The sequence below is a fragment of the Paroedura picta genome, chromosome 11 (assembly GCF_049243985.1).
Source record: "Paroedura picta isolate Pp20150507F chromosome 11, Ppicta_v3.0, whole genome shotgun sequence".
Classification (NCBI taxonomy): domain Eukaryota; kingdom Metazoa; phylum Chordata; class Lepidosauria; order Squamata; family Gekkonidae; genus Paroedura; species Paroedura picta.
Genome location: NC_135379.1, coordinates 37,514,391 through 37,541,807, shown reverse-complemented (window position 1 = coordinate 37,541,807; position 27,417 = coordinate 37,514,391). Strand labels below are relative to the sequence as shown.

Below are 27,417 nucleotides of genomic sequence, written 5' to 3'. Positions count from 1 at the left end.
ATTTTATGACGTTTATGTCTGAAATTAACTGCAGGGGCTTTATCAAGTGAAATGTATCTTGCAAATGTTTGCGAGAGAGAAATACTGCCGTTCAGTAAAAGTAGACTGCATCGTCTTTCTTGAGCAGCTTCTATGGCTGAGTCTGCCATTGGCCTTTTAAGACCCAGTAAACGAGTGCAAAATCCAAGTCGGTGGTATGTTTGCTCATTTCCAAGAAACAGCCCAGAGCAAGTTGAGAGAAACCTGTGTTTTCGGAGGCTCTGTTGCAAGTGTTTGTACTTGTTACTCCAGTCCACGAAGACCTTCTGGCTGCCACTCAGGGATGAATTTCCGTGCTGCGATTTCAAGAGTGTTGTATAATGGATCCTAAGTGTGTATTTTCATGGAGCACATGGGAAGGAAGTAACCTTGGATCGCAGACAGTGTAATTTTTAAGAATGAGAGGAACAAGGGTTTTTGCTTGCCTATTCGCTGTGCCTTGGGCAGTGGTAGAGATCTCCCTGCATGCAGCGTCTAGCAGCTTTTTCATGGTTTTTAGTGCTTCATGGCAGAATGGTTTGTGTTGGCAGATTTGTAGCACTGCACCTCTCATGGCAGTTACTGAAGTCTGGATGTGGTTATGCCATGGTGAAAGAAATGTATAGATTCTCAGAAACAGTCTAATCTTTTACTGCCTGGTTTCTTTCAAGTCTAATTCCAGCACTGACAAGAGTGCTGAAATGCAGCCTGGATTAAAACCTGGAGACATTATTTAGGGAAGAAATAAACCAAGAACAAATGCTATTCGTCCCTCTGTCAGTGGGCTTAGAAGGGCGCAACTCTGCTTAGGATGGCTCTGCATAGAGTCGCTCTCAGATGAGATGTGTGATTGGATCTCTCCTGTAATTTCTGAAGAGCAGTTTCAGCTGTCTGTGGCCCCACCTCAGAGAAAAACATACTTAGAAGGAAGCACTAGATGACCCTGGAGGTCCCTTCCAACTCTATGACTCTACATCTTTGATTCCAACAATATGGTTAATTGAAAGTGGGGTCCCCACATTGTTAACCCATTAAAGACAAAGGACTGGTGTCTATCTCTTTTCAAAGGCTAACAATGGTATGAGAGGATTTGATTTTGATGATCAAAACCTATTTGGGTAGTTGGGTTAAACCTCCTCTCCTTTTCTGTGCACCAGCCCCGTGTAAATTAGGACCACGCAACTGAAAATTGCATTAATAATGAACATCTGTGATTTTTGTCTTGCTTTGTTTGACTCTAAGAGCTGACTTGGATGAAATAACATTTTTAAACCATTTTTAAAACCATTGAGAAAATGAATGTGGAAACTCTACGGAAACAGAAATCCTGAGATATCTAAGCATGCCAGGGAGCGAGGAAGTTGTAGCACATGGTTTTCGCAAAAACCTACTTTTGTTGACCCCAGGGCATGAGCCAACAAGAAACATTAGTTGCCCACTGTGTCCCACACGACTAGTGATAAAACTTACACTTGTTTTAATAATGTTAACTGGGGAGGGGTGGTGGTGGTGGTCAGATAGAACATTAGATATTGGTTTTCATTGTCTCATACCAAAATCTAAAGTAGCACTGCTGGTTTTGAAGATGGATGATATCAGAGAATAGAATCTAACTCTTGTAGTTTTTACTTTTTAAAGTGATTCTTTTCACCCAATATTTATGCGATGCTTCTCTGCTCAGTACATTAGCTAATAAAACACACCCACGCAAATCCAATTACAAAATAAGCAGTGTACCAGAAAAATATAGATCCCTATCTTGATGTTGATGTATTGCTCATTGCAATGTTTCATTCTTACTAAATGACAATGCAACTGTAGAGTAAAAAGAAGTGGAGTTCAAAAGAACCCAGCAATTTTGCTGGCTCACTAAAGGTGTACATGTTAATTATGGCGCTCCTGTTGTATTGATTTTCTATGTTGCTACTAATAAAGCATCAGAATTTTACAATGCACTCATTATAGGCTTTAACGTTGCTTAGTAAATTAGGCAAGATCTAGCCTATGCTCTGTTTGAAAGATGCAGCCCTCCGGTGCGTGAAGGTGTCCATATGTGGGATTGAGGCCAATGCAGGGATTGGTGGTAGAGAATTCTGCATGTGAAAACAGTAGAAAGGAATTCATTGGGTGCTGGATTGTGGTCTCATAGTTGAATTACATGATCCTTTAAGTTGGATTCTATGGGCTTCTTCTGCTAAATTTTCCTTCAAGAAAGAGGATTGTGCTTTTCACAGTCAGAGTAGTTCAGCAGTGGAATAGGCTGCCTAAGGAGGTGGTGAGCTCCCCCTCACTGGCAGTCTTCAAGCAAAGGTTGGATACACACTTTTCTTGGATGCTTTAGGATGCTTTGAGCTGATCCTGCGTTGAGCAGGGGGTTGGACTAGATGGCCTGTATGGCCCCTTCCAACTCTATGATTCTATGATTCTAGGTCTTTATCTGTTGGAAAGAAGAGTTGGAGAACTTGGAAGACTTCTTTCAACTGGACAAAGTTATTGTGAAAAGGAGTCATAGGATCCAATGCTAAGAAACTTAATACATTTGGTTGGATCTAACCAACTTTTCCATTAGTGAAAAGAAGAGGGAGTGTTCCCCCTTTCAGAACCAAAAAGATTATGCTGGGGATCATGAGACTTGCAAGGACAAATCCAGTTGGGATGAGGGCTATCCTGAGGAAAAGGAAATGAGACTGAGTGATAAACTGCCTGGATGCATATCAGTATTTACAAAATCTCAGTGAGATTCCCATAAAACAAGCATATGCAAGATTTGTTATGCTGTGTTTTTCCCTTCTGTTTGAGAATGAAAATTTGTTCATGATTCTCAGTCTTCCTAACTCTGCTGTATGCACCATGTTATCCTTCTAAATGTGTGTTCTCCCCCAACATTTCAGGTTGCACCCATCATTAAAGAGAGAATGATGAAGAAAGGGAGCATGATGCTGGGATACCAACCTCATTGTGGCAAAGTAAACTTCTTCCGCCAGGTCATTATCAGCCCCCAGGTGAGCCGTGAAGATATGGACTTCCTGCTCGACGAGATACACTTACTTGGCCAAGACTTGTAGCTAGTATTCCACAACCCAAGGGACTACTTGTGTGTGTATAGAGTTTACAGCTTAAGAATGCATGATGGATAATGGTACTAGACCATGGAACCTATAGTTCAGTACTTAAATAACTGGAAACCACAGTATGAAACCATTTTTTGTGGAAAGGGGTAGCAAGGAAGTGAAAGTTTTGAAATAAATATTCTGTGTTCAGTGCTGGCAGGTATTACGTTGATAACGGATGTTAAGATGGGCCAAATTTTAACCTATGACAAAAAAAATAAGTTATAAGTTATTTGAAGTCAGTGGGGTTTCAATTGCTATAAAAAGCCTGAGTTTGGGTTAGTGAGAATTTTTTAAAAATGAGGTGCAGGCTAAAACATAGAAATTCAAGGTCAATGGAGGTCTACCAGCACAGCCGTCGATGGACTGGGGTGTTCCCTTGCCTAAACACTTTTCTCCAAAAACACCCATAATGTCTTGCAAATGATTGATATGTTTTTTTGATTTTTTGAAAAATATAATTTATGATTGACTTTTCACATTAAATCTATATTGTTAATGCATAAGCAAGGTTTTCATAAGCATTTTAGAAATATTCAAGCATAAAAAATGACAGACATATGTGTGTGTGTATATATATATACATTTATATATATTTCTTATAGAGTTGTATTTTTTAATGCTGTATGGCTGTTTAAAGATTGTTATAATTATTCAACCAGTGGTGTGTTTCTAAATCTGTAAAAACTATCAAATTTCACAGGAGCGGAATGTATCTTTGGGAGGAAATGGTATGGTAACAATAATGTGTGTAATGAATTGATATTTGCTCATAATATTCAAATAGAGACATAATTTATAAGGCAACTAACTATTTTTGTGAAGCTGAAAGACCCATCATGGATTTATCCTGTTTTATTTTACTGAAGATAGATTCAGGTGGGTAGCCATGTTACTCTGAAGTAACAGAACAAAGTTTGAGTCCAGTAGCACCTTTAAGGCCACAAAGTTTAATTCTGGGTATAAATATTCGTGTGCGTGCAGAATTACACTTTATTGGTCTTAAGATAACACTGGGCCCAAACTTGGTTATTTTTTGACATTATGGTCTGTTTTAGAAAACAAATTTGTTGTCCATGATCTTGCGTTACTGTAAGTGGAACTCCTGTTCTATCTGTACACTAAATTTGAAGTTAAATTTGTGACATGGTGTAATCTTAGAGCTTTCTATTTTTTTATCTTCTACCTATGGATTATTTAATATCCATTACAGAGCAGCCTCAACGTTCTAGGGGTCCTTTTTCTGTAGTGTCACATTGAAGCCTGAACACCTGTGTGTTTTTAGCTGAATATTGGAATAAAAAGTGAGCAACAACTAAGCTAATAGACTTTTAATTTTTTTAATCTGCAATTTTCGCCTAACACATTGTCCTGTGCTTGCAAAATAGTCTGTTTATGAATTGTCCCTACCTCCAAAATCCAACACAAACCCAAAAATCAACATGCTTTAACTCTTAGCTAGCTATTTTGGCATTTTCAAAGAAGCAAAAAGCTACTGTGTTATTGTGGAAGTTCAAACTGCATTGTTGCCTTCATTTCCCAAGGAAGAAAGCTCACTTCTGAAGTGCAGTAAGTTTGTGACCATCACCAGTGTGGCAGATAGAGCTGTAGGGAGAAAGAGTGTTCATGCAACGAAGGGGGCAAATGAGCAATGGGGATATTCTGTTAAACCTCAATTAATCCTTTGCTTGCTAAGGCTTGTCCAAAAAGCGTCCATGATCACAACGTTAGATGGTCCTCTAAAAGGAGGAATAAAACAGATATCCTGTACACAGATGGATGTTATGGCCAGGGACTCGCAAAGTTCAAATACTTTATAAACATGCCTTTGCTTTCCTTGAAAGCTGAAATAGCAAAACAGCTGAGAGATTTATACAACAGTCTGAATTTCACTTCTGCCATGAATTTGAGCCAGACTTAAAGCAATGTTGTAACAAGTCACTCCTACTAATAATGTTCTGTGAATGTTCAGCTGAGCTCACCTAGTGACCAAAAATATATGTAAGCACGAACACAACCTTATACCAAGCCAGACCATTTGGCTCTCCAAGTCAGTATTCTAACTGGTACAATCTCAGGGCAAGGTCTTCCCTATTCCCTACTACCTTTTAAAACTAGAGATGCCAGAGATTGAACCTGGGACCTCCTACGTGCAATGGAGATACTCCGCCATGGAGCCACAGCCCGCCTCTGTTACCAAATGACTGAATCTAAGTAGTTGATCTGCCACCTATAGGAGTCACCTTTCAGAGTCAAATGGCCACTTAGCTGTAAAGTACACTGGGTAGCCTGGCCACACACACAGCCTACTTTATTTCATGAAGTTGTTGTGAGGGTGAACTGGAGCAGAGAGCCATGTACACTAAATGTACACCATATCCTGGAAATCAATCACCCTTCCCCATCCCATACTTGGAGGAAGCATGGCATGGGAAAAAGTGATTGAGTTCTAGGGTATGGCTCAATTGTAAAGGTAAAGGTAAAGGTATCCCCTGTGCAATTAATATTACCTTTTGAAAGCCAGCTTGGTGCAGTGGTTAAAGACTAGCAGCCTTTCATCTGGAGAACCAAGTTTGACTCCCCACTCCTCCTTCACATGCAGCCAGCTGGATGACCTTGGGCCAGGCACAATTTCCTCAGAGCTCTCTCAGCCCCACTTACCTCACAGAGTATCTGTTGTGGGGAAAGGAAGGATACAGTATTGTAAGTTATTTTCAAACTCCTTCGGGTCATAAAAAGCAAGGTATCAAAAATTCCAGCTATTATTTTGCAATTAGATTAGAACTGATTTTCACAAAATAACATGGGACTATAATACTGAGAATTCATGGAAGGAACGTGTGATGGTGTGAATGCCCCTGTTAGTGAGATTTTCCTGTTCTGTTTGGTCACTGAAGCTATTGGAATGCTAATCCGCTGAAGTCACAGTGTGCCTCAGATGCAGGAGCACCGATGTTCTTTGCAAGCTGATTTTCCCATTCACTGCAACAGAGAATGCATTCTTCATCCCTTAGCAGTTCTCCCCGTTGAACTGAATGGGAAAGAAACTGTGTGCTCTTCGAATACCTCTATGTCTCTTAACAAACTGTTCAAACAAGTTGACTATATCTGCTTGGGCTTTGTCTTCATCTCTGTGCCAAGTTTCGATCTATGTTTATGGGTTAATTAATAAGACACTGAAGAATGGATGCTCCAGCTCTAAACCAAGAATTAAACGAAACAGAAGAATAGAAGAACTGAGTAGTTTTCAGTCTCGTTGGTTGTTTGCTTAATAGTTTATGCTATATACAATTTTGATTCTTGAAGCACTATAAGACAGTTATATGTCCATCCAATAGCTGAAACCACCCAGACTCTTTGCTCTCCTGCTTTTCCCAATAGTACTGGAAGAATTTAATCACTTAATATTAGAACAATACTTACAGGTTATTAAAGCTGCTAGCATTTATCCATTTTCCATTGTATATGCAGCTGCAGATGGGCCAGCACCTTATGAGAAATATTATTACTAAAATCTGAAACATTGTAGTTGCATGAATAATCTAATTGGACGTATTTGCTATTTCATGATTAAGCATTCTAATTGCAGGTTGGATGCACGTACAAACTACTCCGGGTTGGCAAATGTGTTGTAAATTTTGGGGGGGAATAACAATGGAAAGGGCTTTCCTTACCATTTTTAAATTAAATGAATGTTTTACAAAATTATATGCTTTTGCTTCAAATAATAACCTTTTATGCTAATTCTATAACTGCAAAATATCTACGCAGGAATGCCATTAAAATTCAGGGGGGGTAAAGTAACTTACACAATAATAGAGTTAATGAAATAACACTAAACTGTATTGTTAACCAAATTAGAATGTTCTCCTGAATTTAGATGGGAGAATTAGCACATTCTAGGAGACTTCGCTTGGGTAGCTATGGAATCTCCACCTGGGTACACCAGGGATTTTGCCTCAGAAACTTGCACAGAAACCAGTTTGAAATAAATGAAAATGATTTTTATTGAAAAACAAACTGAAATGCACACAAATTAAAAAGGAGAACTGAGGTGGTGTGATAGGGGAGTATAAGGGGGAAATGAAAACTAGTTCCTTCTAGAAGAGAAGAAGAGCCTACAAGTGTGTGGAGATGTGCATACTGAAAACACACACCTCCAAAGATTAAGGTGGGCCCACACATAGCAGGGATGTCCAGAGAATCCCAGAGAACTCACACATACAGGGAGGTTCTGACATGTGCCTTAAATAGCCAGATTCATATCTGGCGGCTAAGGTTGGGTACTGTATTCCCTTAAACCAGGGGGAGTCAACCTGTGGTCCTCCAGATGTTCATGGACTACAATTCCCATGCTGGCAGGGGCTCATGGGAATTGTAGTCCATGAACATCTGGAGGACCACAGGTTGACTACCTCTGCCTTAAACAATGGGCTTGATGAGACTGCATGTGTATCATAAAGAAATCTAGAAGGCAGGCGATAGTCTTGTCTGCTGTGAACAAAACATGGGGTGAAGTTCCAGAGTTTTTCCCAGGACAGAGATAATACATATGATGGCTCTGGGTGGACCCTAGATGAGTTTCCCAGGCAAAAGGTATCCCAAAAAGGCCTTAGCAGGAAACCAACTCCAGTAACCAATCAGATAACATTGATAGTGATACTGAAGTAAAAAACTCAACTGCACTCAACCAGCGAAACTAGCCAAGAACCCCAAAACTCTCCTCGGATACATCCTCACATCACTTGTTCCAGGAAGAAGAAGAGTTGGTTCTTATATGCTGCTTTTCTCTACCCAAAGGAGTCTCAAAGCGGCTTACAGTCGCCTTCCCTTTCCTCTCCCCACAACAGACACCCTGCGAGGTGGGTGAGGCTGAGTGAGCCCTGATATCACTGCTCCGTCAGAACAGCTTTATCAGTGCTGTGGTGAGCCCAAGGTCACCCAGCTGGCTGCATGTGTGTGTGTGAGGGGGGGGGGAGGCGGAATCAAACCCGGCTCGCCAGATTAGAAGTCCACACTCCTAACCACTACACCAAGCTGGTATTACCACCAGGGGATGTGTGTGAAGAAAAAACTCTTTCCATTTATTAATGCTTTGCCTTAAGGCAAACATTAAGTTTAATAACTAAGGAGCAGATTAATCATGAAAGATGGACTTTCATAAAGCTCCCCCCCCCCACACTTCTAGTTGCCCTGGATGTGTCATGTTTGTTCCTAAATAGAAGTTATTGACAATATCATGTTCTGGTTAATATCCACCTACTGGAAATGAATGCTGGCTAGAATATTTCATTATGAAGCGGACTCCAAAACAACAAGAAGAAACAAATACTGGCAATTTAATGAAAGCATGGTGTACAGCTCACAGCACATGTAATTTCTTCTTCATTACTTCTGGCTGTCAATTAACATAGTCATTAAAACTGAATTCATATGAGAAACATTGCAAAAATGGAATTACAAATGTACGCCGATTGTTCAGCGTTTCATTAAATCTGATCCTGCAAAATAATTACCAGTGAAGTTTGTGGCTTCGCACGCAGGTAAGGGTGCTGGAGGAGCTATGATAAACCCACTCCAATAATTAATGCAGCAATTACATGGAATCATATTTAGAAAAGAAATGGAGCCCCATCCATTTTTTAAAAATTATCTTCAAAACGTATACTTTCATGATATACTCAGAGGCAACTTTCAACCCAAAAACATGGAGAGTAATTAAAATACAAATTCATTACTGGCTAATTAAAAATAATTAGAATTAAAGCTCAAGTCCTCAAGCAAAGGCATTGCACAAAAACCGTATACCCATTGTTTGGTAACTTTTTGCTGACATGGTCCTGCACCCATTTTTAAAAATTAACATCCATAAAAGGTAAAGGTATCCCCTGTGCAAGCACCAAGTCATGCCTGACCCTTGGGGTGACGCCCTCTAGCGTTTTCATGGCAGACTCAATACGGGGTGGTTTGCCAGTGCCTTCCCCAGTCATTACCGTTTACCCCCCATCAAGCTGAGTACTCATTTTACCGACCTCGGAAGGATGGAAGGCTGAGTCAACCTTGAGCCAGCTGCTGGGATTGAACTCCCAACCTCATGGGCAGAGCTTTCACACTGCATATCTGCTGCCTTACCACTTTGTGCCACAAGAAGCTCTTTAACATCCATAAGGACCCTTCTATTGGGGAAAGAAGGGCTTGTTGCACACACTTTGGAGTATGGTCTTGTAGATTTTCCTCTTTCACACGGGGAAATTCAGCAGCAAAAGAACATTGAAAATGTATTATCCAAGGTTCCACCAGATCAGAGCATGCACAGAGCAGACCCTGCCAATTGCATACTCTTCTCCTCTGAAGGCAGAATTTAAAGACAACAATTGAAATGCAAAATCACCCCTGCTGACTCCACCTTCCACCATCAAGTTTCCCTTGCTCAGGGTGTTCAGGAGGTTTTAGATGTGGAAAGGTGGGGTTGAGTTGTCCACCTCCTGCTCCTAAATCCCAGAAACCAGTTGTAGCAACACTAGCCTCCTGGTTCTCAGTCTGCCTGGCCTCTCTGTGAGCTACCTGTATATCTACACTCCCACCACCCCTTCAGCCCCTTGTTGGGTCCTCTTAATCACTTTCTTCTTCCTTTCCCCTTTCCCAATAATCAAAGTGAGCCCTCACTTGCAGACAGACTGGCCCAGCTGTCCTGCCTCTCCTGCTGGCTGTTCATTGTTTGAGCCTTGCCCTAACCCTATTTGCCTCATCAGGCTTGCTGCGGCCCATTGAGACTTGCCAGTCTGGCTAGGCTGGAGCGCTTTGGGTTAACTTTGCCTGCAGCCTGGTTTCAACCTTGGTAGAGGTTGTTGCCCCTGAGAACCATACAACAAGTTCCTCCTGCAGGATATTTTTTCATATACCTTTGAATACTGCACACTACAGATCTTGCATACTCCAGCACATAATTCCCTCCCACCTCCAAGTAAATTGTCTCCTCATTTTGTCCCCTGTGGACTGGTGGAGAGCAAGCCTACCTGTAACATTTCTAGACATTCACCTAGGAATTCAGGACAGTGTATATGGTTCTGTCCTGTGCAATTTATCCTCCAAAAATCCCTATAAAATCGGTTTGAGATTGAGAACATGGGAAAAGCACAAGATCAGCCAGTGAACTTCATGGGTTTCCCTAGTCTGACATTTTAATTGAGAAGCTCTATGGCAGGGGTAGTCAAACTGCGGCCCTCCAGATGTCCATGGAATTGTAGTGGGAATTGTAGCCCATGGACTTCTGGAGGGCCACTGTTTGACTACCCCTCCTCTATGGTCTAGTGGTTAGAGTGCAAGACCCAGATTAAAACCCCCGCTCTGTCATGGAAACTTGAGGAGTGATCTTGCATTGGTCACACACACTTTCATCCCAACACTCCTCACAGAGTTATGAAGAGAAGAGAAGGTAAGCCTGTGAATCCCTATTGAGGAGAAAGGTGGATTCTATATAATGAACGTCTCTTGGTAAAGCACGTTCACTGTGTTCTAAACAAATATTCACAAAAAACACAAACACACATCATACATCATTAATGAGTTATTGTGGGTTATTGAGTTATTGAACTTGTGGGTTCGAGCATATAGCTACAATTATGGACTAGAAATTTGCCCTTTTCTCCATTTAGTGCCAAGTTGCCACTATTGATTCATTTTAATGGAAATCTAGATGACATTGTACTTAACATATTGAAGTCTTGTAATTTTGGGTGCTGCTGTGAGCAATCTTCAATACTGAAAGCCATTGCTGCACTAGGCTGCCCCATCTAGACATTCAAAGCACTACAGAGGATTTCCAGGGCTACTTCCCCTTCGTGTCTCCCGCCCCAGGGTGAATTAACTCCTGAGCTCTGCCAGCTGCAGCTCTTTGGGGTGGAAGTGGGGTTTAAGAAATGGTTTTTAATCTTGTAGTAGCAGTAATTTGTCACAATAGTAATTTTTTTAAATTATGTTTCCTGACTTTCTCCAAAGTAAAAAATTAAACCATAACTTAAGCCTCCCTATATTTTTGTGAAAGATATTCCAGCATATAACAACCCTTCTAAAAAAACATTCTATCCGGCAACTATACATCACTGTAACTTGCATGCAAATATGACATATACATTCCTAAAGCTGCCAGGTGCCCCTGGTGGGGGTGGCGTTGCCAGTTCCTGGAGATTTAGGGGTTCAATCTGGGGGTGATGGGGGTGACTGTGGGATAGAAAACCGTAGGGTCTACCTTCCTTTTCAGGGGGCATCCCCGGTCCCATCTGGAGATTGGCATCCCTACCCAAAGGCCTAGTCATCCTTTCAGGAAAACAAGGTAACCATCTATTTATGAATACTATGAGAGAATGTCCTCTAGAGAGGAGCAAGACAAAAAAAATGGACTTTAAAAATATATTTAGTTCCAAGTAAACATAGTCACTTGAGCAGGAGGGAACAGGCATTTCCAGATTTTTAAGGAGAACATGGAGTTATATCATGTGCAATGTGGAGCCCCAGTCACAACTTGGCTGCTGGCTAAACGCAATAGGATAATTTTTGAACAACACAAATTGACCCTGTACAGTTAGCACCCCAAAGTGAACGGTTGTGTGTGAAGTTGAGGGGAAGGGTGTGTGTGTGTTAATTATTGCAGAAACACAAAATACGCAGAGCTTTGCAATGAGGGCAGGAAATATCCATGACCAAAGCTTCACATTTCTGCCACTTTCACACTGAGACAGGAGGAAAGTTATCGTCCCGTTTCAATTAAGTTTTGCAAAGTTCTTCATACCACTAAATCTCCTTTGCTTTGTATTATAAGGCATAGTTATATGAAACAAACCACTGTGACTGACATGCTAATTAAAGGCAACTAGCAGAAAGGTTTGGAAGTCACCGACAGGATAACCAAGCATGCAACTGAGTTAATTAGGAAGTACGGAAAGAGAAAACCTCACCCTCTTTTTCAAGGCTGAAAGAGCTCATGGGATTGCTCCTGAATAGTGCCTTAATACGCTTAGTTCATTGCTGCAACACTTAACTGTGTGTTGTCCATGGCCTGACAGTAAGCTATTGTAATCAGTTACCATCAGATATGCACCTCTGAAAAATGCACAACGATTTTCAAATACCCCAATAAATATCGGTATATCTACCAACATTCCACTCTTCTTATGGAAGGGATTAGTTGCATTATCTGAGAACCAAACGGGGGGGGGGGGGGGGAACAGCCCTAAACCAATCCAAACAACACAGTTGGAGCATGGTATATGAATGTGTCCTGCATATCTTACATTTATATATTTAAAATATTTCCGCATATCCTTATCTTCTTAGTCTCAAAGAAGGTGTCTTATGGAGAGGTTAAAAGGGAAAGCGGCGCTGATGGGCAGTTGTTTGCCATCTTTTAAAAGATGTATGCATTAAACACTTCCAATTTATTCCTCACCCCCTATTCAATATGCATCTGAGGAGAGACTTAGAGGCAACCGATCTGCCACCAGTAGAAAGTTGATGGCACTCTGACCTTGTTGGATCACAAAAGGGTTACTGGGGTAGTCTGCTGTAGCACCTTGATTCCAAGAGAAAAAGATGGACTTTAAATAAATCAACTTAATTATCATGTTAGCTATAATTTTGGGACAAAGACATCTTCCTTCTAAAATCAGTACGATTAGGGACGTTTTAATCCCCTTTTGCTCTCTGAAATTTGAGTTCACTCCTGTAAAGTCCTTTCTGTAGTTGTGAGAATAATCCGTGAAGATTTGGTTCCAGTGAAATTGAAATAAAAAGGTGGAAAACCTTTTTCCCATGGAAGACAATGGAAATGAAAACCAAACCATTAAAGCAATTTAGCTTTAATGATCAATTTCACAAAATAATCCAAACTTTTTTGGGCATGTTGCTAAATCACATGACTGATCCTATAGTAACTTATTTTGAGCAGCTGATTTTGACAGTGATTCGGAAACTTCTGCTGGGGCAGAAAATGGTAGCCTGCTTTTTGATTGAGATTTGAGGTAAGAATGGGCTGGATCTGGTGTCAGACATGGTGACACTAGGGCTTTTTCAGTTTGTTGTTGGTCCTACCCATGAGAGCAAGCCACACCCTGGACCTTATTTTCAGCGTGGGATTGAATGTGGATCTGGTTTTAGCTGAGCCCGTGCTATGGTCAGACCACACCTTGGAGGTCCTCCATTCAAGCCCATCCTCCAGCAGTTACGCTGGCTTCCAGTTGAATTCCGGATCAGACTTAAGGTTCTGGTTATCACCTTTAAGATCATATGCTGTCTGGGCCCAGTGTACCTGAGGGATTGCCTATCCGCTTACACCCCCCAAAGAGCCGTAAGCTCAAGCACATCCAACTTTTGATGATCCCTGGCCCCAGGGAAGCTTGCTTGGCCTCAACCAGGACCACAGCTTTCTCCATCCTGACCCCCACCTGGTGGAAAGAGCTCCCAGAGGACATCAGGGCCCTGACGGAACTGCAGGGTTCTGCAGGGCCTGCAAAAGGGAGCTCCTCCAGCAGGCATTTGATTGAGGTTGACCAGAACCACCCCTTCCCAAGGGCCCTCCTCCTGAGCCTCCCTCCCACGGCACCCACCATAATTCTGCCCAACCCACTGGGCTATCAGTATGAGTTCATGTTTTCCATACTTTTCTTATGTTCCATGTTGCTTCACTTTATTCATTATTGTTAATCTAAGTTATCTGTACTGTTTCTATTTAATGTGAACCACCCTGAGCCTCCTGGGAGAACTGTATATAAATAAATAATAAATAAATAAGGCTTGCCTGGGTTATCCAGATATTAATCATACTATCCTTTCATTTGGTTGAAGGAACTGGGCCTTCTATACATGTAGCTGTGGGTAATGAAGGGAAAGGGGCCATAATGTGAACGTGTCTCTGTAGTTTTGGTCATTAAGCCAAACCATCTTGGAACTGCATTTCCCTTTGAAGTTCCCCCGGGCCCCTCCTCCCACTAAAAAAAGTCCATTGTGACCAATATAAAAAGAGCTTTGAAAGCTAGAATGAGCATCAAGGTATTTTTCACAGTTGATTGCAGCATGAGCTTCTCTGCATTTGGAAATGGAGAAATCTGTAGACCCCTTTCACAGATGCCCGAAAAGGGATTGATAGTGCTTATGTGTATGCAAATTCTTTGTGGCTGAAACAGACAAGCTGGGAACTGTCCCCACTTACCCCCAGTCAATGTTTAAATACAGCCTGCCTACTTAACCACTCAGGCTACTCCTACAGTTTAAGGAACACAGTTTTGAACTTTCTCTAGAACAAAGTGCTTGAAATGTTGCTATAATGAGCTTTTGTTTAAGCAGCTGGAACAAAATTAAATGCGGACGCAACCTGAGCATTATTTTCTGTGAAAACCCTTATATATTTTTGGTATGGACGAGATCTTTAAATCACACACAGGCTTAATCTAAAATGTTTTATTTATACAAAAAAATATTGTAAGTGCTTGAAACATTTGGAAAAGCAAGATTATAGGTTCACATTCCTATTTTCATACATAATTGACAATGGAAGTCCTCAATGGAGGAATGAATATTTCCCTTGAGATATAATAGTAAAAAAAAAAGAGTTTTCAGGAACGGTTAGGATTTTCCCAGTCTTTAAAGCATGGGTAGTCAAACTGCTGACAGGGGCTCATGGGAATTGTAGTCCACAGACATCTGGAGGGATGTAGTTTGACTACCCCTGCTTTAAACCAAAGGTAAAATGGACACAGCACGAGAAATATCAAACACAACAAAATCCCCAAATGAAGGTCCGGGGGATACAGATTCCACAAATTTAAGCCACTTTGAATCTTGCAGGACTGTCTTCACTCTCTCCCAAGGAACTCTGAATGACTGCAGTTCTATGATGCAGAACTTTTTGGTTTTGGTCTAGGTGTCCTCATAAAACCAGGATCACCAGAGTTCCTGTGAGGAGAACAGGAGTCAAACAGGTTTTGACATTCTTGGTTTAGATTCTCCCAATTTCCAGTTGATGGTAATATTTTTTTCCTGTGCAGTTCTTTTCCAAGGTGCTACCTTCAGAAACCACCACTAGAGGTCAGAAGATCCTAGCTCAGTTTAGGAATGTCATAATACCAATATAACTTCCACATTGCCAGTAAGGTCCACAGTTCATACGGTCTGCTGCTGTTATGGCTGGAATTTCATTTTAATTCTCGATCTGCTGCCCTCTTAATGCTTAAATATTCCTTTTCTTAATAGAACAGCAAATGCAAAAAAGCTTTTTTTAAAAAATAAATATTTTCCCTCCATCATAAATTTTAACTCCTATGTGAATATACATTTCTCCCTATTGGCTATACAATGCAACTGTTCCTAATAATAATAATAATAAAAATAATAATAATACTACAAATCAGTGCCCTATATGATAAGAAGATTTAAGATTGCACTTGATATAAACCTTTTAATTTTGCAGGATTGCTTCTGCGGCTGAACAGTTTACTTCTGTGTCAGTAACAAAGTCCCTGTTTTGAAAAGAAGAAGAAAAACCAGGCTCTGAAGGCACAAGGACAAGGTCCCTGCTCCTCCAAGCTAGCCTGAACTCCAAAGTGCAGGGACCCTGCTGCTCAAGCAGGGAAGCACTGACTGCTGAAATTCCATCCGTTAAAATTCCTCAAGAGGCCAGCTCCAAATCTAAATATTTTGGAAAACTGAAAGAATGTAATCCATGCCCTGTGGGGATCAAGTTTAGGAATGTACTCATATTGCCAGCAGCTCTGAATGACTGAAGGCTGGGGAGGCCAGAATTCAAGTTAGAGACTGAGGCATGCTTGTAATGTGTAGCAAATCTTTTCCACAGCATCATGCACCATTTCTCACCTCCCCCTCCCCCGAACCTGTACACCGGGTGTGAAATCCAGTGTGAGCGTCAGGGGCTCAAGGAACTAGACATGATGTTAGCAATCCCAGAAAAGAGGGAGGGAAGGAGAAGTCCCACTTGGTGTCGGAATGCGCAGCAAATGTAAAACATCTGTTTCCTTTCTAATTGGCCCTGCCCGATTTCCTAAAGCAGGGAAGCCTCCCTCCTCCAAGTGCAAGCTCAAAGAAAGGAGAAATCAGCAATCCTCTCTACAGGGACAGAAAGTGTCCCCTGATCCATTCCCCACTTCCATGAGATTTTGGAGAAAATTAGACCCAAATGGTCAGCTGAATGCGCACACTCTGGATGTTCAAGAACCAGCTGAAACATCGTTGCATAGTTGTAAAAAATGTGCTAAAAAGGGCCCCAAGCACCACCAAACCCACCCCTTGCTTCTCAACTGCACATAAAGAGGGCAGCTGTGTACAGTATTCATGGCTTACCTTCCCACTGTTTTTATGCACTGGGTGAGGCACATAAGGCACTGTTGCTGCCAGCATCTTGGCAGACTTCCTAATAATCCCTTCGGGGATTCTTTCACCTGTCGTTAGCTTCCTGGAAGACTCCTGGCACGGCTGCATGTGTAGATATACATATATATATTGATTGCTCGTCCATAGTTATATACAGGCATTGATAAAGTGCAAATACAACTGGCATTTTGTACAATCTTGTTCTCTGAGAAAACACCACCCTAGCTTATTCCTGTGACATAGTGTAGGCACCCACTGCTGTGGCATGACACGCCGCCCCCATCACGGTTTCCCATGAAATAAGATCTTTCCTTGGGAGCAGCAGAGTACAGGAAGAGGTGGGATTCCTCGATGCCACAGGAAGCACATCCAAGACTAAGGACCGGAGTCTCCTGCTGTTGCAGAATTATGCACAAAGCCAAGAGCAGTTCCTCTCTTCCATCCAAGTTTGTGTCCATTGCTATTTGGCACTGTTCACAGAGCTGTCTTCTGGGATCTTCTCTTCTGAGCTGCTTCTTCCTGACAGCCTGTCCTGGTACTCAAGATCGTTGAACCGCTCTGCTACACACTGCGCAGTGAGACGGGCCTCCGGATCATGGTCCCAGCATTCCACAAGAGTCTCGCAAACTTTCTGGATGCCCTAAAATACACAAGGATTTAAGAGTTGAAGCACTCAGGCAGTGCAACCAAAGAAGGAGGGGGAGCATTGCTACTTCTGTTTGACAGACGGAGCATTGAAGTTCTTGATAGGACTGCCCTTGGTTTCTACCCTAAGAATCTGTCGTATACATTAACATGGATATTGCAAAAGAGATGTGAGGTCGTAATAATGTGGGCGAAAATAAAAGGCATCCAATAGTATATGTATGCGTACAAATAAATCATCTGCTGTGCAGATACAGAAAGGAGCTAAGAGGAGTACATACCTGTGATTTGAAAGACATATTCAGAAACACGAAACTTTATTTTTTTTAAGGAATGTAATGCCACAGTTATGTGTAATGTCTGTTCCAGTGAGGAACAACTGTGAACCACAAAGGGGAATATTAATTCTCATTTACTGTCAGGGGTTTAAAGAGCACCTGGAGAAGAGGGAAGGAACCTTAAGGCCATCAGCATGTTATAACGAGGTTCCTACTGTGGGTGCCATAGTCCCATTTGAAACTACATGTAATACAGGTCTTACTCACACAAGTACTAGCTGGACTGTGCTCAGGCATGCTAATTAATTAAATCTGAGGGACTGCCTATCACCTTAGGCTCCCTGCAGGGCCTTGTGCTCAGCAGGTATGAATCTGCTGGTGGTCCTGGCCCACGAGAAGTATGCCTGGCCTCAACCTGAGTCAGAGCCTTTTCGGTCCTGGCCCCGATGTGGTGGAACGAGCTCCCGGAAGTACTGAGGACCCTGACAGAGCTTGTACAGTTCCGTAGGGCCTGAAAGATGGAGCTCTTCCACCAGCATTTGGTTGAGGCCAGGTGGCAATAACATCAAGGGCTCCTCCTCAGTTCGGCCAGGACATCAGGCTCCCCTCATATTGCATCTTTTCCCCTGAGGCACCGGACGAGGGTGTTGTTGAACAGAGGGGCGGGGAAAGGGTTAGTTGGTCACTGGACCCAGAAAGGTTTTAGAAGAAGAAGAGTTAGTTCCGCTTTTCTCTACCTGAAGGAGTCTCAATAATATTCCGCTTTTCTCTACCTGAAGGAGTCTCAAAGTGCCTTACAATGGCTTTCCCTTTCCTCTCCCTACAACAGACACCCTGTGAAGGTGGTGAGGCTGAGAAAGCCCTGATATTCCTGCTCGATCAGAGCAGTTTTCTCAGTGCCATGGTGAGCCCAAGTTCACGCAAGCTGGTTGCATGTGGGGGAGCACAGATTCAAACCTGGCTCGCCAGATTATAAATCTGCACTCCTAACCACTACACCAAGCTGGCTCTCTTAGTTGGGGATGGCTATATTTTATTGTGGGGTCTTTAATGTTGTAACCTGCTGGGAGCCTGCTTGCTAGGAGTGGTGGGTAATAAATCCAGTAGTAGTAGTAGTAGTGATAAAAGTTAATCCATTGTGTTAAACCTCCCTTCGCCCAGTAGAAATTATACATCTAAACCCAACTAATATCAAGAAATGAAATAATTTTATTCCCGGTCACAAAAAGTGACATGAAACAGAGCTAAAATACAAATTACTCTCATTTTGTAAAAAGAGAGAGAAAAAAAATAAAGCTTCAAGGCACTGTGTGCCTGTATAATTTACGTAATGGATGATGTTGACAGATGTCAACAGTACGATATTGTAAGTATACAAATAATATTCATTTTCTGTTGGCACTGAAATTACCAACATTAAAGTTAAATTAAATATTAAACATTAACATGGAATCAGTAGCATAACAAATCTCATTACAAAGTGAAGGAACAGGGTGGGGGGAAGCACTGAGTAAAATCCATTTCAGAACTTAGTGTTATGAATAATGGGTTCATTACAAAAACACAACCGTAGAGGAGGAGAACGAATCTGGAAGAACTAATATAGCATAAGCATCTGCCGCAGATTTTTTTTAAAGGCTTGCAGAAGTCTTAAGAGCATCCAGGGGCACCAAAGGCAGCACGAAAGGCAGTTGTATGCTGTAACCTTGATCAGCATTTGAATGAGTCCAGGTGCCAAATGGACCAGCTGTGCCTGAAGGTCACAAGATGCCTACAATATGCCCTGCAGCCACGGTGCAAATTTAAAATGTTTAATCACATTAATTCATTCATAATTATGCTAATACAATTATCTCAACTCAAAAGTGCTAAGCTCAGTGAGAAATACAGAGGGCAAGGGGCAGACCTGGAACACTGCTGTTCTGCCATCCTAAGCTGTTGGTGCTACACTCTGATTCTCTTACCTGATGGTTGAGCCATGAGCTAGGTATCTCTGGTCGACCTCGGTCCCTCAAGACATTGTCTTTCATGCTTTCAACGCAAGGATGCTCTCGCACCTTAGATCCAAATGGTGGTTCATAGTCTTTCACCTCTGCCATGAGAATAAATTAACAAAAGAATAGTTAGTGCTACCAGTCAGAATCACATGCGTCATGAAAGCGGCTTCCAGCCCAGGGCTGCAAAGGTCTCAAAGGCACAGTGGAGCAAATTTGCCTCAAAAGACACGAAATAGTTAAAAGCTGACCTCTCTGTTGCATTATGAAGAAAAACCTAAGTGGGCAAGCAGAGGAATAAAACACTCATGCCCGTCAAACTGGCCAGTTTGCAACCATAGCCTCAAATAATTTTCTTCAAATCTCACCTAGAGCTCAAAACGAATATTACTTGAAGAGTCATAAGTACTGAGCAACACTTTCAGATGTCTATTATATGACAGCTTGATTTGGTAGCTGTCACAAGCAAAGAAAGAAACATATTCCAGGAACAAATACAACATCAGGAGGTTCATGATCAGATCTTTAAGAGGGTTTTGAAACGCCCAATAGTGGGCATGCTGCGTCCAATTTGGATTGGGGCTGCGGAATTTCCTTCTTCTGTTTTCTTTCTAGGGCAAAGGGCAGAACATGGGTGGCATTACTGAGTGGCAAAGCTCTGCAGGACAGGAGTGGTACGTTACATCTCCCCCTTACCCAACCCAATCAGGGTCCCAACTCAGCAGCTCTAAACCTTTATAAAGTGCTGTGGATGCTGAAGTCTGGATCTGCCATCACCACAGCTGTTTTGATCCTTCAAAATGGAGAAGAGAACCACGTAAGCTGCTTTGGCCCCTTAGTGGGCAGAAAGGTGTGATGGAAACGAACACATTTCAGTACCATCGACTGCATTTCTACAGCGCAAGCAAGATTCATGTGGCATACTGGAACAACCTGAAAAACGCAAACCACCCCCACGTTAATCTGGAGTGGCCCACAGACAAAAATTCCTTTCTATCCTGGTTTCTAGTAGAAGTTATTTTCTGAATTTATACACACACTTGTGGCTTCTACACGCTCTTGTGATAAAGTTCAGACCAAGGTTGGTTATGACGGCCAGTGGACTAAACCCATCACTGCTGATCACGTGAGGCCAGTCGGAGAACATAATTCCACATTAACTGTTTTTCATGTGAAGAGAAGCAGGCCAGAACTGGAATGCATTTCAGAGACAGACAATGAAGACAAACTTTTTTTTTTTAGAGGGAAACAGTCTGAGGAAACAACTATGGCTTGAAATACAAGATAAGGACATTACAGGATACATGTTTAGACATACAAAAGAAAGCAAAAAAATCCGCCAACCTGTGTACAGCTATTACTTATGAATAACCTCCTTCTAAAGCTTATATGTACTGGGAGCCTACATATTTAACTTTATTTGACTTCAAGGTGGCTTAATTCATGTCAGAAGCAACGTTTTCTGAAAACAAAATTATGTGGCGAAGGTAACGACTATGTGCTTGCAGGCATTCCCTTGCTCTTTGGCATAATATTAGTTAAACACCGGCATTAAATATAAGTGCAATTTGCAGAGGTTAGCTTTTTATTCAGCTGTTCAGTGGCCACACATTAATCTTCCAAGCCCTCGTTGAGCTTATAACATGGACTCCAAACGGACACGATCCTATTCCACAAGGCAATTGCATGCAAGAAAAACAATTCTCTGCCTGAAATGGCATTAATGGGCCATATCTTGGCAACGTGCTTCTAGAGCATGTCAGACCCTTGGAAGGGTCTCGGCCCTAACAAATCCCTGTGCATTGGAGTCTGTTACCTGTCATTTTTAAAAGGCATGAAGGGTGTCCTTTCTTCCATTTATCCTCACAACCATCCTGTGTGGTAGGTTTAGGTTAAGCTGAAAGAGAGTGACTGGCCCAAGGCCAACCTCTGACCTGAATTCAAGTTCACTCAAGTCCTGTGCTTTAGCCACAGTACAGTGCTGGCTCTCTTTGGACCCCTTGATTCAAGTGGAAGGTCCAGGATGCTGCTTGCCACACGAGGCCTACTGCAAGCCCTTTCAAAAGAGGACCTGAAGCAGCCTAGAACCAGCTCTGGGCTTTTGCCTCCTGCTCCATATATAAAACAAAGCTCCTTTCTCTGCCTTCTCACTTTTGTTGCTGTTGCTGAAGGTTTTACAACTAAACCGAAGGAGTTGTTTTCAAATCAAGCTAGCTTCTCTTGCAAGCCATGCAATATCACTTAGGGGCGTCTCAAGAAACAGAGACCATTTTGAAAGCTATTTTCCCAGATTACTCCCTGATAACCTTGGTTATTCTCACTGATGTCATGTCCTGGCAACAAAGGCTCTGGAAATAAGCAGCTTTTAGAGGGCTGTCAGATCACTTAGCGCTCGCTGTGCTCTCCTTTCTCACAGGATCCATGTCGGCTGCAAAAACAAAATGCCTGGATGGAAATGATATTTCTCACAAAGCTTAACATCTGGCACGCAGCTGCTGTGCCGACTGAAATACCAAGTTAACAGGGCAGCGGAGCAGTTCGAGCTTTCCCAAAAGAAGCATTGCTGGGTTTCTAAATATGACTACCAAATTATACCCCAGTGAAACATCAAGGAAACTATACCCTCCTCCCCACATGCCAGATTCTCAGCATTCAGGCCAGCTAGCAGCAGACTGGCCTGTTTCTTCAGTCCACTCCCCCACTTTCAACTATGCTTCTGTTTACAACTGCATAACTAAATGCAGAGTAAAAAGGATTTGGGATTCTGTGAAGGCAGCGTTCAGCAAATCTTTGCTTCACCACACAGGCTGTCCAAAAACACCTGCATCTTTCACAATCTCATTCCCAAGCATAGCATAGGGCTTCCTTGGTTACAGAAAGGTGAACACCATCTATAAAATGCACACTATTCTGCTAGCCGAAGAGGCAGCTAGCGCGTTTGTGTCTCCCTTGCCCCCTCCACCAAGGTCTTGGGCATTTATAAAAACCCTGAACATCTTCTCCACCTATACTGCTTCCCACTGCAAGTCACTGTACCCCAAAAAGCTTCTCCTGAAGCTCAGGGGACCCTCCAGACAGGCATCACATGCAGAAGTAGCTCTGAAGTGAGGAGGAGGGACTGGCAATCTCTCTTTGCTTCTGGAGACGATAAACATCTTTCCATTCCAAGGAGGAAGAGTTTGGATCCTCAAGTAAAGCTGTTGCTCAAACAACAGCTGATGCTAGCATAGCTGGCTAGCATCTTTGTTCTTCCAATAAATATGCAGCTGTCGGTGTATTATACTGTTTTCCAGTACTGTGGATATATTTCCTGCTTAACTGTTGTTACAGAAAAATATAGATGCACTGGGAACCAATATGCAATAAAATATCCAAATTGGACTTATATAGAGTCTTCTCTCTTCAGTAATTCTTTATTCTTATTATTTCACACAAGTCCCGACGCGTTTCGCCTTACAGCTTTTTCAAGGGACAAAGGTTTTTATATTTAAGGACCAACTTCAACTTATTAAGGAATCTCTTGATATTGTATAAGGTCATGCTAACAATAGCTAAACTTGGCTTGTGGCGCTCCAGGCGTCACCCATATTGCCATAATGGTTTCCCAGTGCATCTATATTTTTCTATATTTGTTTCTTCACTGGGACCCACCCCTCCCAGTTCATTATTTTTGTACCTGTTGCCACAGGCAATTGTTAAAGAGACCTTTGTAAGAGGCCCCACCTTTTCCTAGTTGAAGCAGTACATGATAGCCCCCCTCCCCTCGATAAAATCCTGATTCTATTCATTATAGGCATCTCTGTCACTTTCTAAACAGAGCTGCTGTGAGGGTGGGTCTTACCACAGGCACTATTCCTGTGTGCTCTTCAAAGAGTAACAGGAAGAGACTTCGGGCATCAGCAAGGGCGGAAATCTTCCTGAGCAAACAGCTTGCTTGCGGATACCTTAAAAGGGAAAACTGCTGAGAGCAATAAGCCGGAATTCCAGAAAGGCAGGCGCAAATCAGATCAGCTTCTAAACTTTTTTATAGAGAGGCTTAGAAAGGCTGGGCTAGTATGTTGACGCCTTGGAAATTAGGAGTTGTATTTCATCAAAAGGTTATCAAAAAAGGCACCACTGAAATATTCATTCATCTCCACAAAAAGTTTGTGAAACTCTCTTCACAGCCCAGATCTGTCCCAAAAACCAAAGGTAAGCAATGGTAAGATTCGCAGCAACCTCAGAAATCCACTCAGGCGTGTATAACCAGATTCCAATATGCGTGGTTCTCTGGATAAAGAGAGAGAGGTCCTATTTGCTTGTAGAATCTTCAAGGCCAGAGGTCAACAGAGATTATTTGTCTGCCTCTGAATAGCAACCCTGGTCTTGTTTGGGGGGCTCCCATCAAGCGCTAACAAGGGCTGACCCAGCTTAGCTTCCAAGATCTGATGAGACTGAGTTAACGTGGGCCATGCAGGTCAGGGCAAAAACTAGTTTAAACTTACCAAGAAACAGTGTTATAACACATTAGCATGCCATTCAAAAGCGACCAGCATGGGGTGTTTATTTCTACTCATAATTACAGTTCGATATCTATAGAAGCCTCTTAAAAAGAGTCATTTCTCCAATCTAATTCCCCTTTGGAAGATACAAACTGCATTTAGAATTGCTCCTGGATTCCTTCAGCAGCATTAAAGAAAACAGTCGTTTTGCTCAATTCAGAAATGAACAACAAGATGAAAAGATTATTGGGTACAACGTTTTCCCATGCCTCTACATCTTCACTAGAGCCGCTATCAACAGGACTTGAAATTATCAGGTAGAGGAATGGATGCCACAGTCACAGGAGAAAGGCTAGAAGGGCAACTGGGAAATCAGCATCTATCATTACCCTGATATGGTGTAAACATTAAAATATGAATGAAGTGTTCAAGCTGGGGATCCCAGAAAAGTGTTTCTTGAAGCTGTTCGGGCTTCTTTTGTCACAGATGCAGAAGGAAGAACTTTTCCTTCAGATTAGATTGCTTAAAGGTAAAGATATCCTCTGTGCAAACAACCAGGCCATGTCTGACACTTGGGGCGACACCCTCTAGCGTTTTCATGGCAGACTCAATACGGGGTGGTTTGCCAGTGCCTTCCCCAGTCATTACCGTTTACCCCCCAGCAAGCTGGGTACTCATTTTACTGACCTCGGAAGGATGGAAGGCTGAGTCAACCTTGAGCCAGTTGCTGGGATTGAACTCCCAGCCTTATGGGCAGAGCTTTCAGACTGCATGTCTGCTGCCTTACCACTATGCGCCACAAGAGGCTCTTTTAGATTGCTTAGTGCACACATAACACGTGTGTCCTGCTATTTACAACAGAACACTTACCTGTTGATCCATGTAGAAAACTATATAAGTCTGGTGTAGAATCATAGAGTTGGAAGGGGTCATACTGGCCATCTAGTCCAACCCCCTGCTCAACGCAGTATCAGCCCAAAGCATCCAAGAAAAGTGTGTATCCAACCTTTGCTTGAAGACTGCCAGTGAGGGGGAGCTCACTGGTGTGATACATCTTGATCCCTCTTTTACTTATAGTACATTAGGCTGCAGAGGTTGTGAGCTAGTTTCCCAAAGGGTTCATCAAATTGCACTCTGAAATGTTGCTTAATACAGATAATATTTGTGCATTTCAGTTTGCACTCTGCTTTTCTTCCCAAAGCAAGCTTCTCCCTGTGTTATTCTCCCAGCCCACTCCATGCAAAACAGTCTCGTACCCAGAAAACTCTCAGGCCCTAACTTAGCTTCCAAAGCAGAAGTTAGATCCATTGTGTTAGTCAAGACAGGTCTCAGCAATAGGAATTGCTAGTTATAGAAGGAAAAGATTTTTAAAAGGTGGTCCAGAGCAGCTGACAGCAGGGTTTGGAGACTCATGGTACTGAAACAAAGGTTTAGTTCTGGAAGCTATTTGGATGGTGGGATAAGGTGCGTTAGTGCAATAACTACACAACAAAACACATTTGGTCTGTTTAGCTTGGAGAGGAGGCGACTGAGAGGGGATCTGATAACCATCTTCAAGTATTTAAAAGGGTGCCATATAGAGGTTGGACTAGAGTTTGCTGGGTAGAAGAAGAGGCAGCCTCAGAGCATGCTCCGTTGCCCAGAAGCACAGACCAGAACCAGTGGGATGAAATTAATGCAAAAGAAATTCTGTGTAAACATCTGGAAGACGTTCCTGACAGTCAGAGCAGTTTCTCAGTGGAACAGGCTTCCTTGGGAGGTAGTGGGTTCGCCATCTCTGGAGATTTTTAAACGGAGGCTGGATAGTCATCAGACAGAGCGGCTGATTCTGTGAAGGTTCAAGGGGGTGACAGATTACAGTGGATGTGCACTAGGGTTGTGAGGGTCCTGCATCGTGCAGAGGGTTAGATTAGATGACCCAGGAAGTCCCTTCCAACTCTATGATTCTATGATTAATTCCTGAAGCTTTTAGAGCTCATTATTTAAATGCCACCTGTAATACAATAGCTGCTGTTCACAGTAAGAGGCTACCTCACTTACCTCCAATGCAATTGCAGCGAGAGGTCATTTCCCAGAGAACCAAAGCCATGGAATAGACGTCGGTCTGCTTGAAGGATTCAACATTATCCAAGTTCATTCTGGATTCCAGGACTTCGGGAGCCATGTATCTTGCTGTGCCCACCTGTAAACGATTTGCAAAGAGAACAGTTCAAAGGGCAGTTGGGGCAGTTAATGTCACACCCTGATCAATTCTGGAAAGTAAAATGTGGCCAGCTTTCATGGGAATAAAGGTGGCAATCTATGGCAGCAATGTGAAAAGGAGAATTATGGTTCCATGTTAAATCTGTTGATGCCATTCACCAATGCTGATACAAATAAAAAACAGTGCTTGGTGATCTCACCACAGTGAAAGCAAGACCTGTTCTCCAGCCCCAGGAAAGGGTCACCTAGCCCTCAAAGGTAGGGATCCGGTGGTAGAATATAGAATCTTTCCTCATGGTGTGCAAGGCTTATCTCCAAATGCAAGCTACCCAACACAGTGGCAAATATTTTGCTAGCTTTAAACACTCTGCTTCCCCCGCCCTTATACCATGCCCTCAGCTCACCTGCCCACTGTTAGCCAGATCATCTACCGACAGAGTAGGGTCCAGCCTCAGAGAGAGCCCAAAGTCACAGAGGCAGCAAGTTAGATCAGTTTTCACCAGGATATTGGAACTCTTTAGATCTCTGTGGACAATAGGCGTCTTGGGTCGGCCACAAGGTGTGTGGTCACTGTGAAGGTGGGCAATGCCACGAGCCAAAGAGCCCCCCAGTTTCCAGAGGTCTTCCCAGCTAATGATATGTTTTATGAGGTATTCCTGCAAGTTTCCCCTTGCGTGGAAAGCAGTGATCAGCCAATACTGTTTGCCTAAGTCTGTTTTGCGCTCCTCTGCTGTCAAGAACTGAAGGATGTTCTCATACTTCAGGTTTATGTCTGAGAAGATGTCTTTTTCAGTCTTCCAAGAGGCGTATTCTTCATAAGGGAAGATCTTGACAGCCACTGTTTCAAACTGTTCTGATGTATTTTGCTTCAGTTTCGCTTTATAGACTTCCGCAAACCTCCCTTTGCCCACAAGGGTGTCCAACTCAATCGGCAACAGTTCAGTGTTATGGTTAATGTTGTTGGCGCAAGTAGAACTGATGTCAGAACGGTCGTCATCTAACATGATGGCACAGACATCACTACAGTCTGTGTGCTTCTTGGATTTCACGTTCTTCTCCCATGCCTTGTTGAGCTTTCTCCTCCTCTGAATACGGTAGCAGTAAAAGATGAGAATCACAGCAACAGTGACCACCAGTAATGGGACAAGGCTTATTATTGCAACTTTAGAAATCACATCTTTTACGTCTTCGATGCTTGAGTTGAATTCTGGAAGAAAGACGGGAGGAAACTGTGCTTACGTATGGTTTATGGATAAGCTTTATTGCCCTGACAATACAGCAACAGACTAAAAAAATGAAACGGACTTGCCCA

The 27,417-nt window shown here is 42.5% G+C and overlaps 2 protein-coding genes across 3 annotated transcripts in view; one reads left to right on the top strand and one right to left on the bottom strand.

The window, feature by feature from the left end:
- GADL1 (glutamate decarboxylase like 1) overlaps window positions 1-4,447 on the top strand; it is a 110,949-nt gene extending 106,502 nt beyond the window's left edge. Inside the window, exon 15 of the mRNA XM_077302646.1 lies at window positions 2,910-4,447. Within this exon, the coding sequence (XP_077158761.1) occupies window positions 2,910-3,083 (174 nt within the window). The 3' untranslated portion in view covers window positions 3,084-4,447. The remainder of the gene's footprint in view (window positions 1-2,909) is intronic.
- A 10,117-nt stretch (window positions 4,448-14,564) lies between these two features.
- The window catches only part of TGFBR2 (transforming growth factor beta receptor 2), a 55,675-nt gene continuing 42,822 nt past the window's right edge, over window positions 14,565-27,417 (bottom strand). For both annotated transcript variants that reach the window (XM_077302551.1, XM_077302550.1), the window contains exons 4-7: window positions 26,510-27,312; window positions 25,944-26,085; window positions 19,393-19,520; window positions 14,565-17,145 (exon numbers count right to left, since the gene is read on the bottom strand). In XM_077302551.1, coding sequence (XP_077158666.1) covers window positions 16,966-17,145; window positions 19,393-19,520; window positions 25,944-26,085; window positions 26,510-27,312 — 1,253 coding nt within the window. In that variant the 3' untranslated portion in view covers window positions 14,565-16,965. The remainder of the gene's footprint in view (window positions 17,146-19,392; window positions 19,521-25,943; window positions 26,086-26,509; window positions 27,313-27,417) is intronic.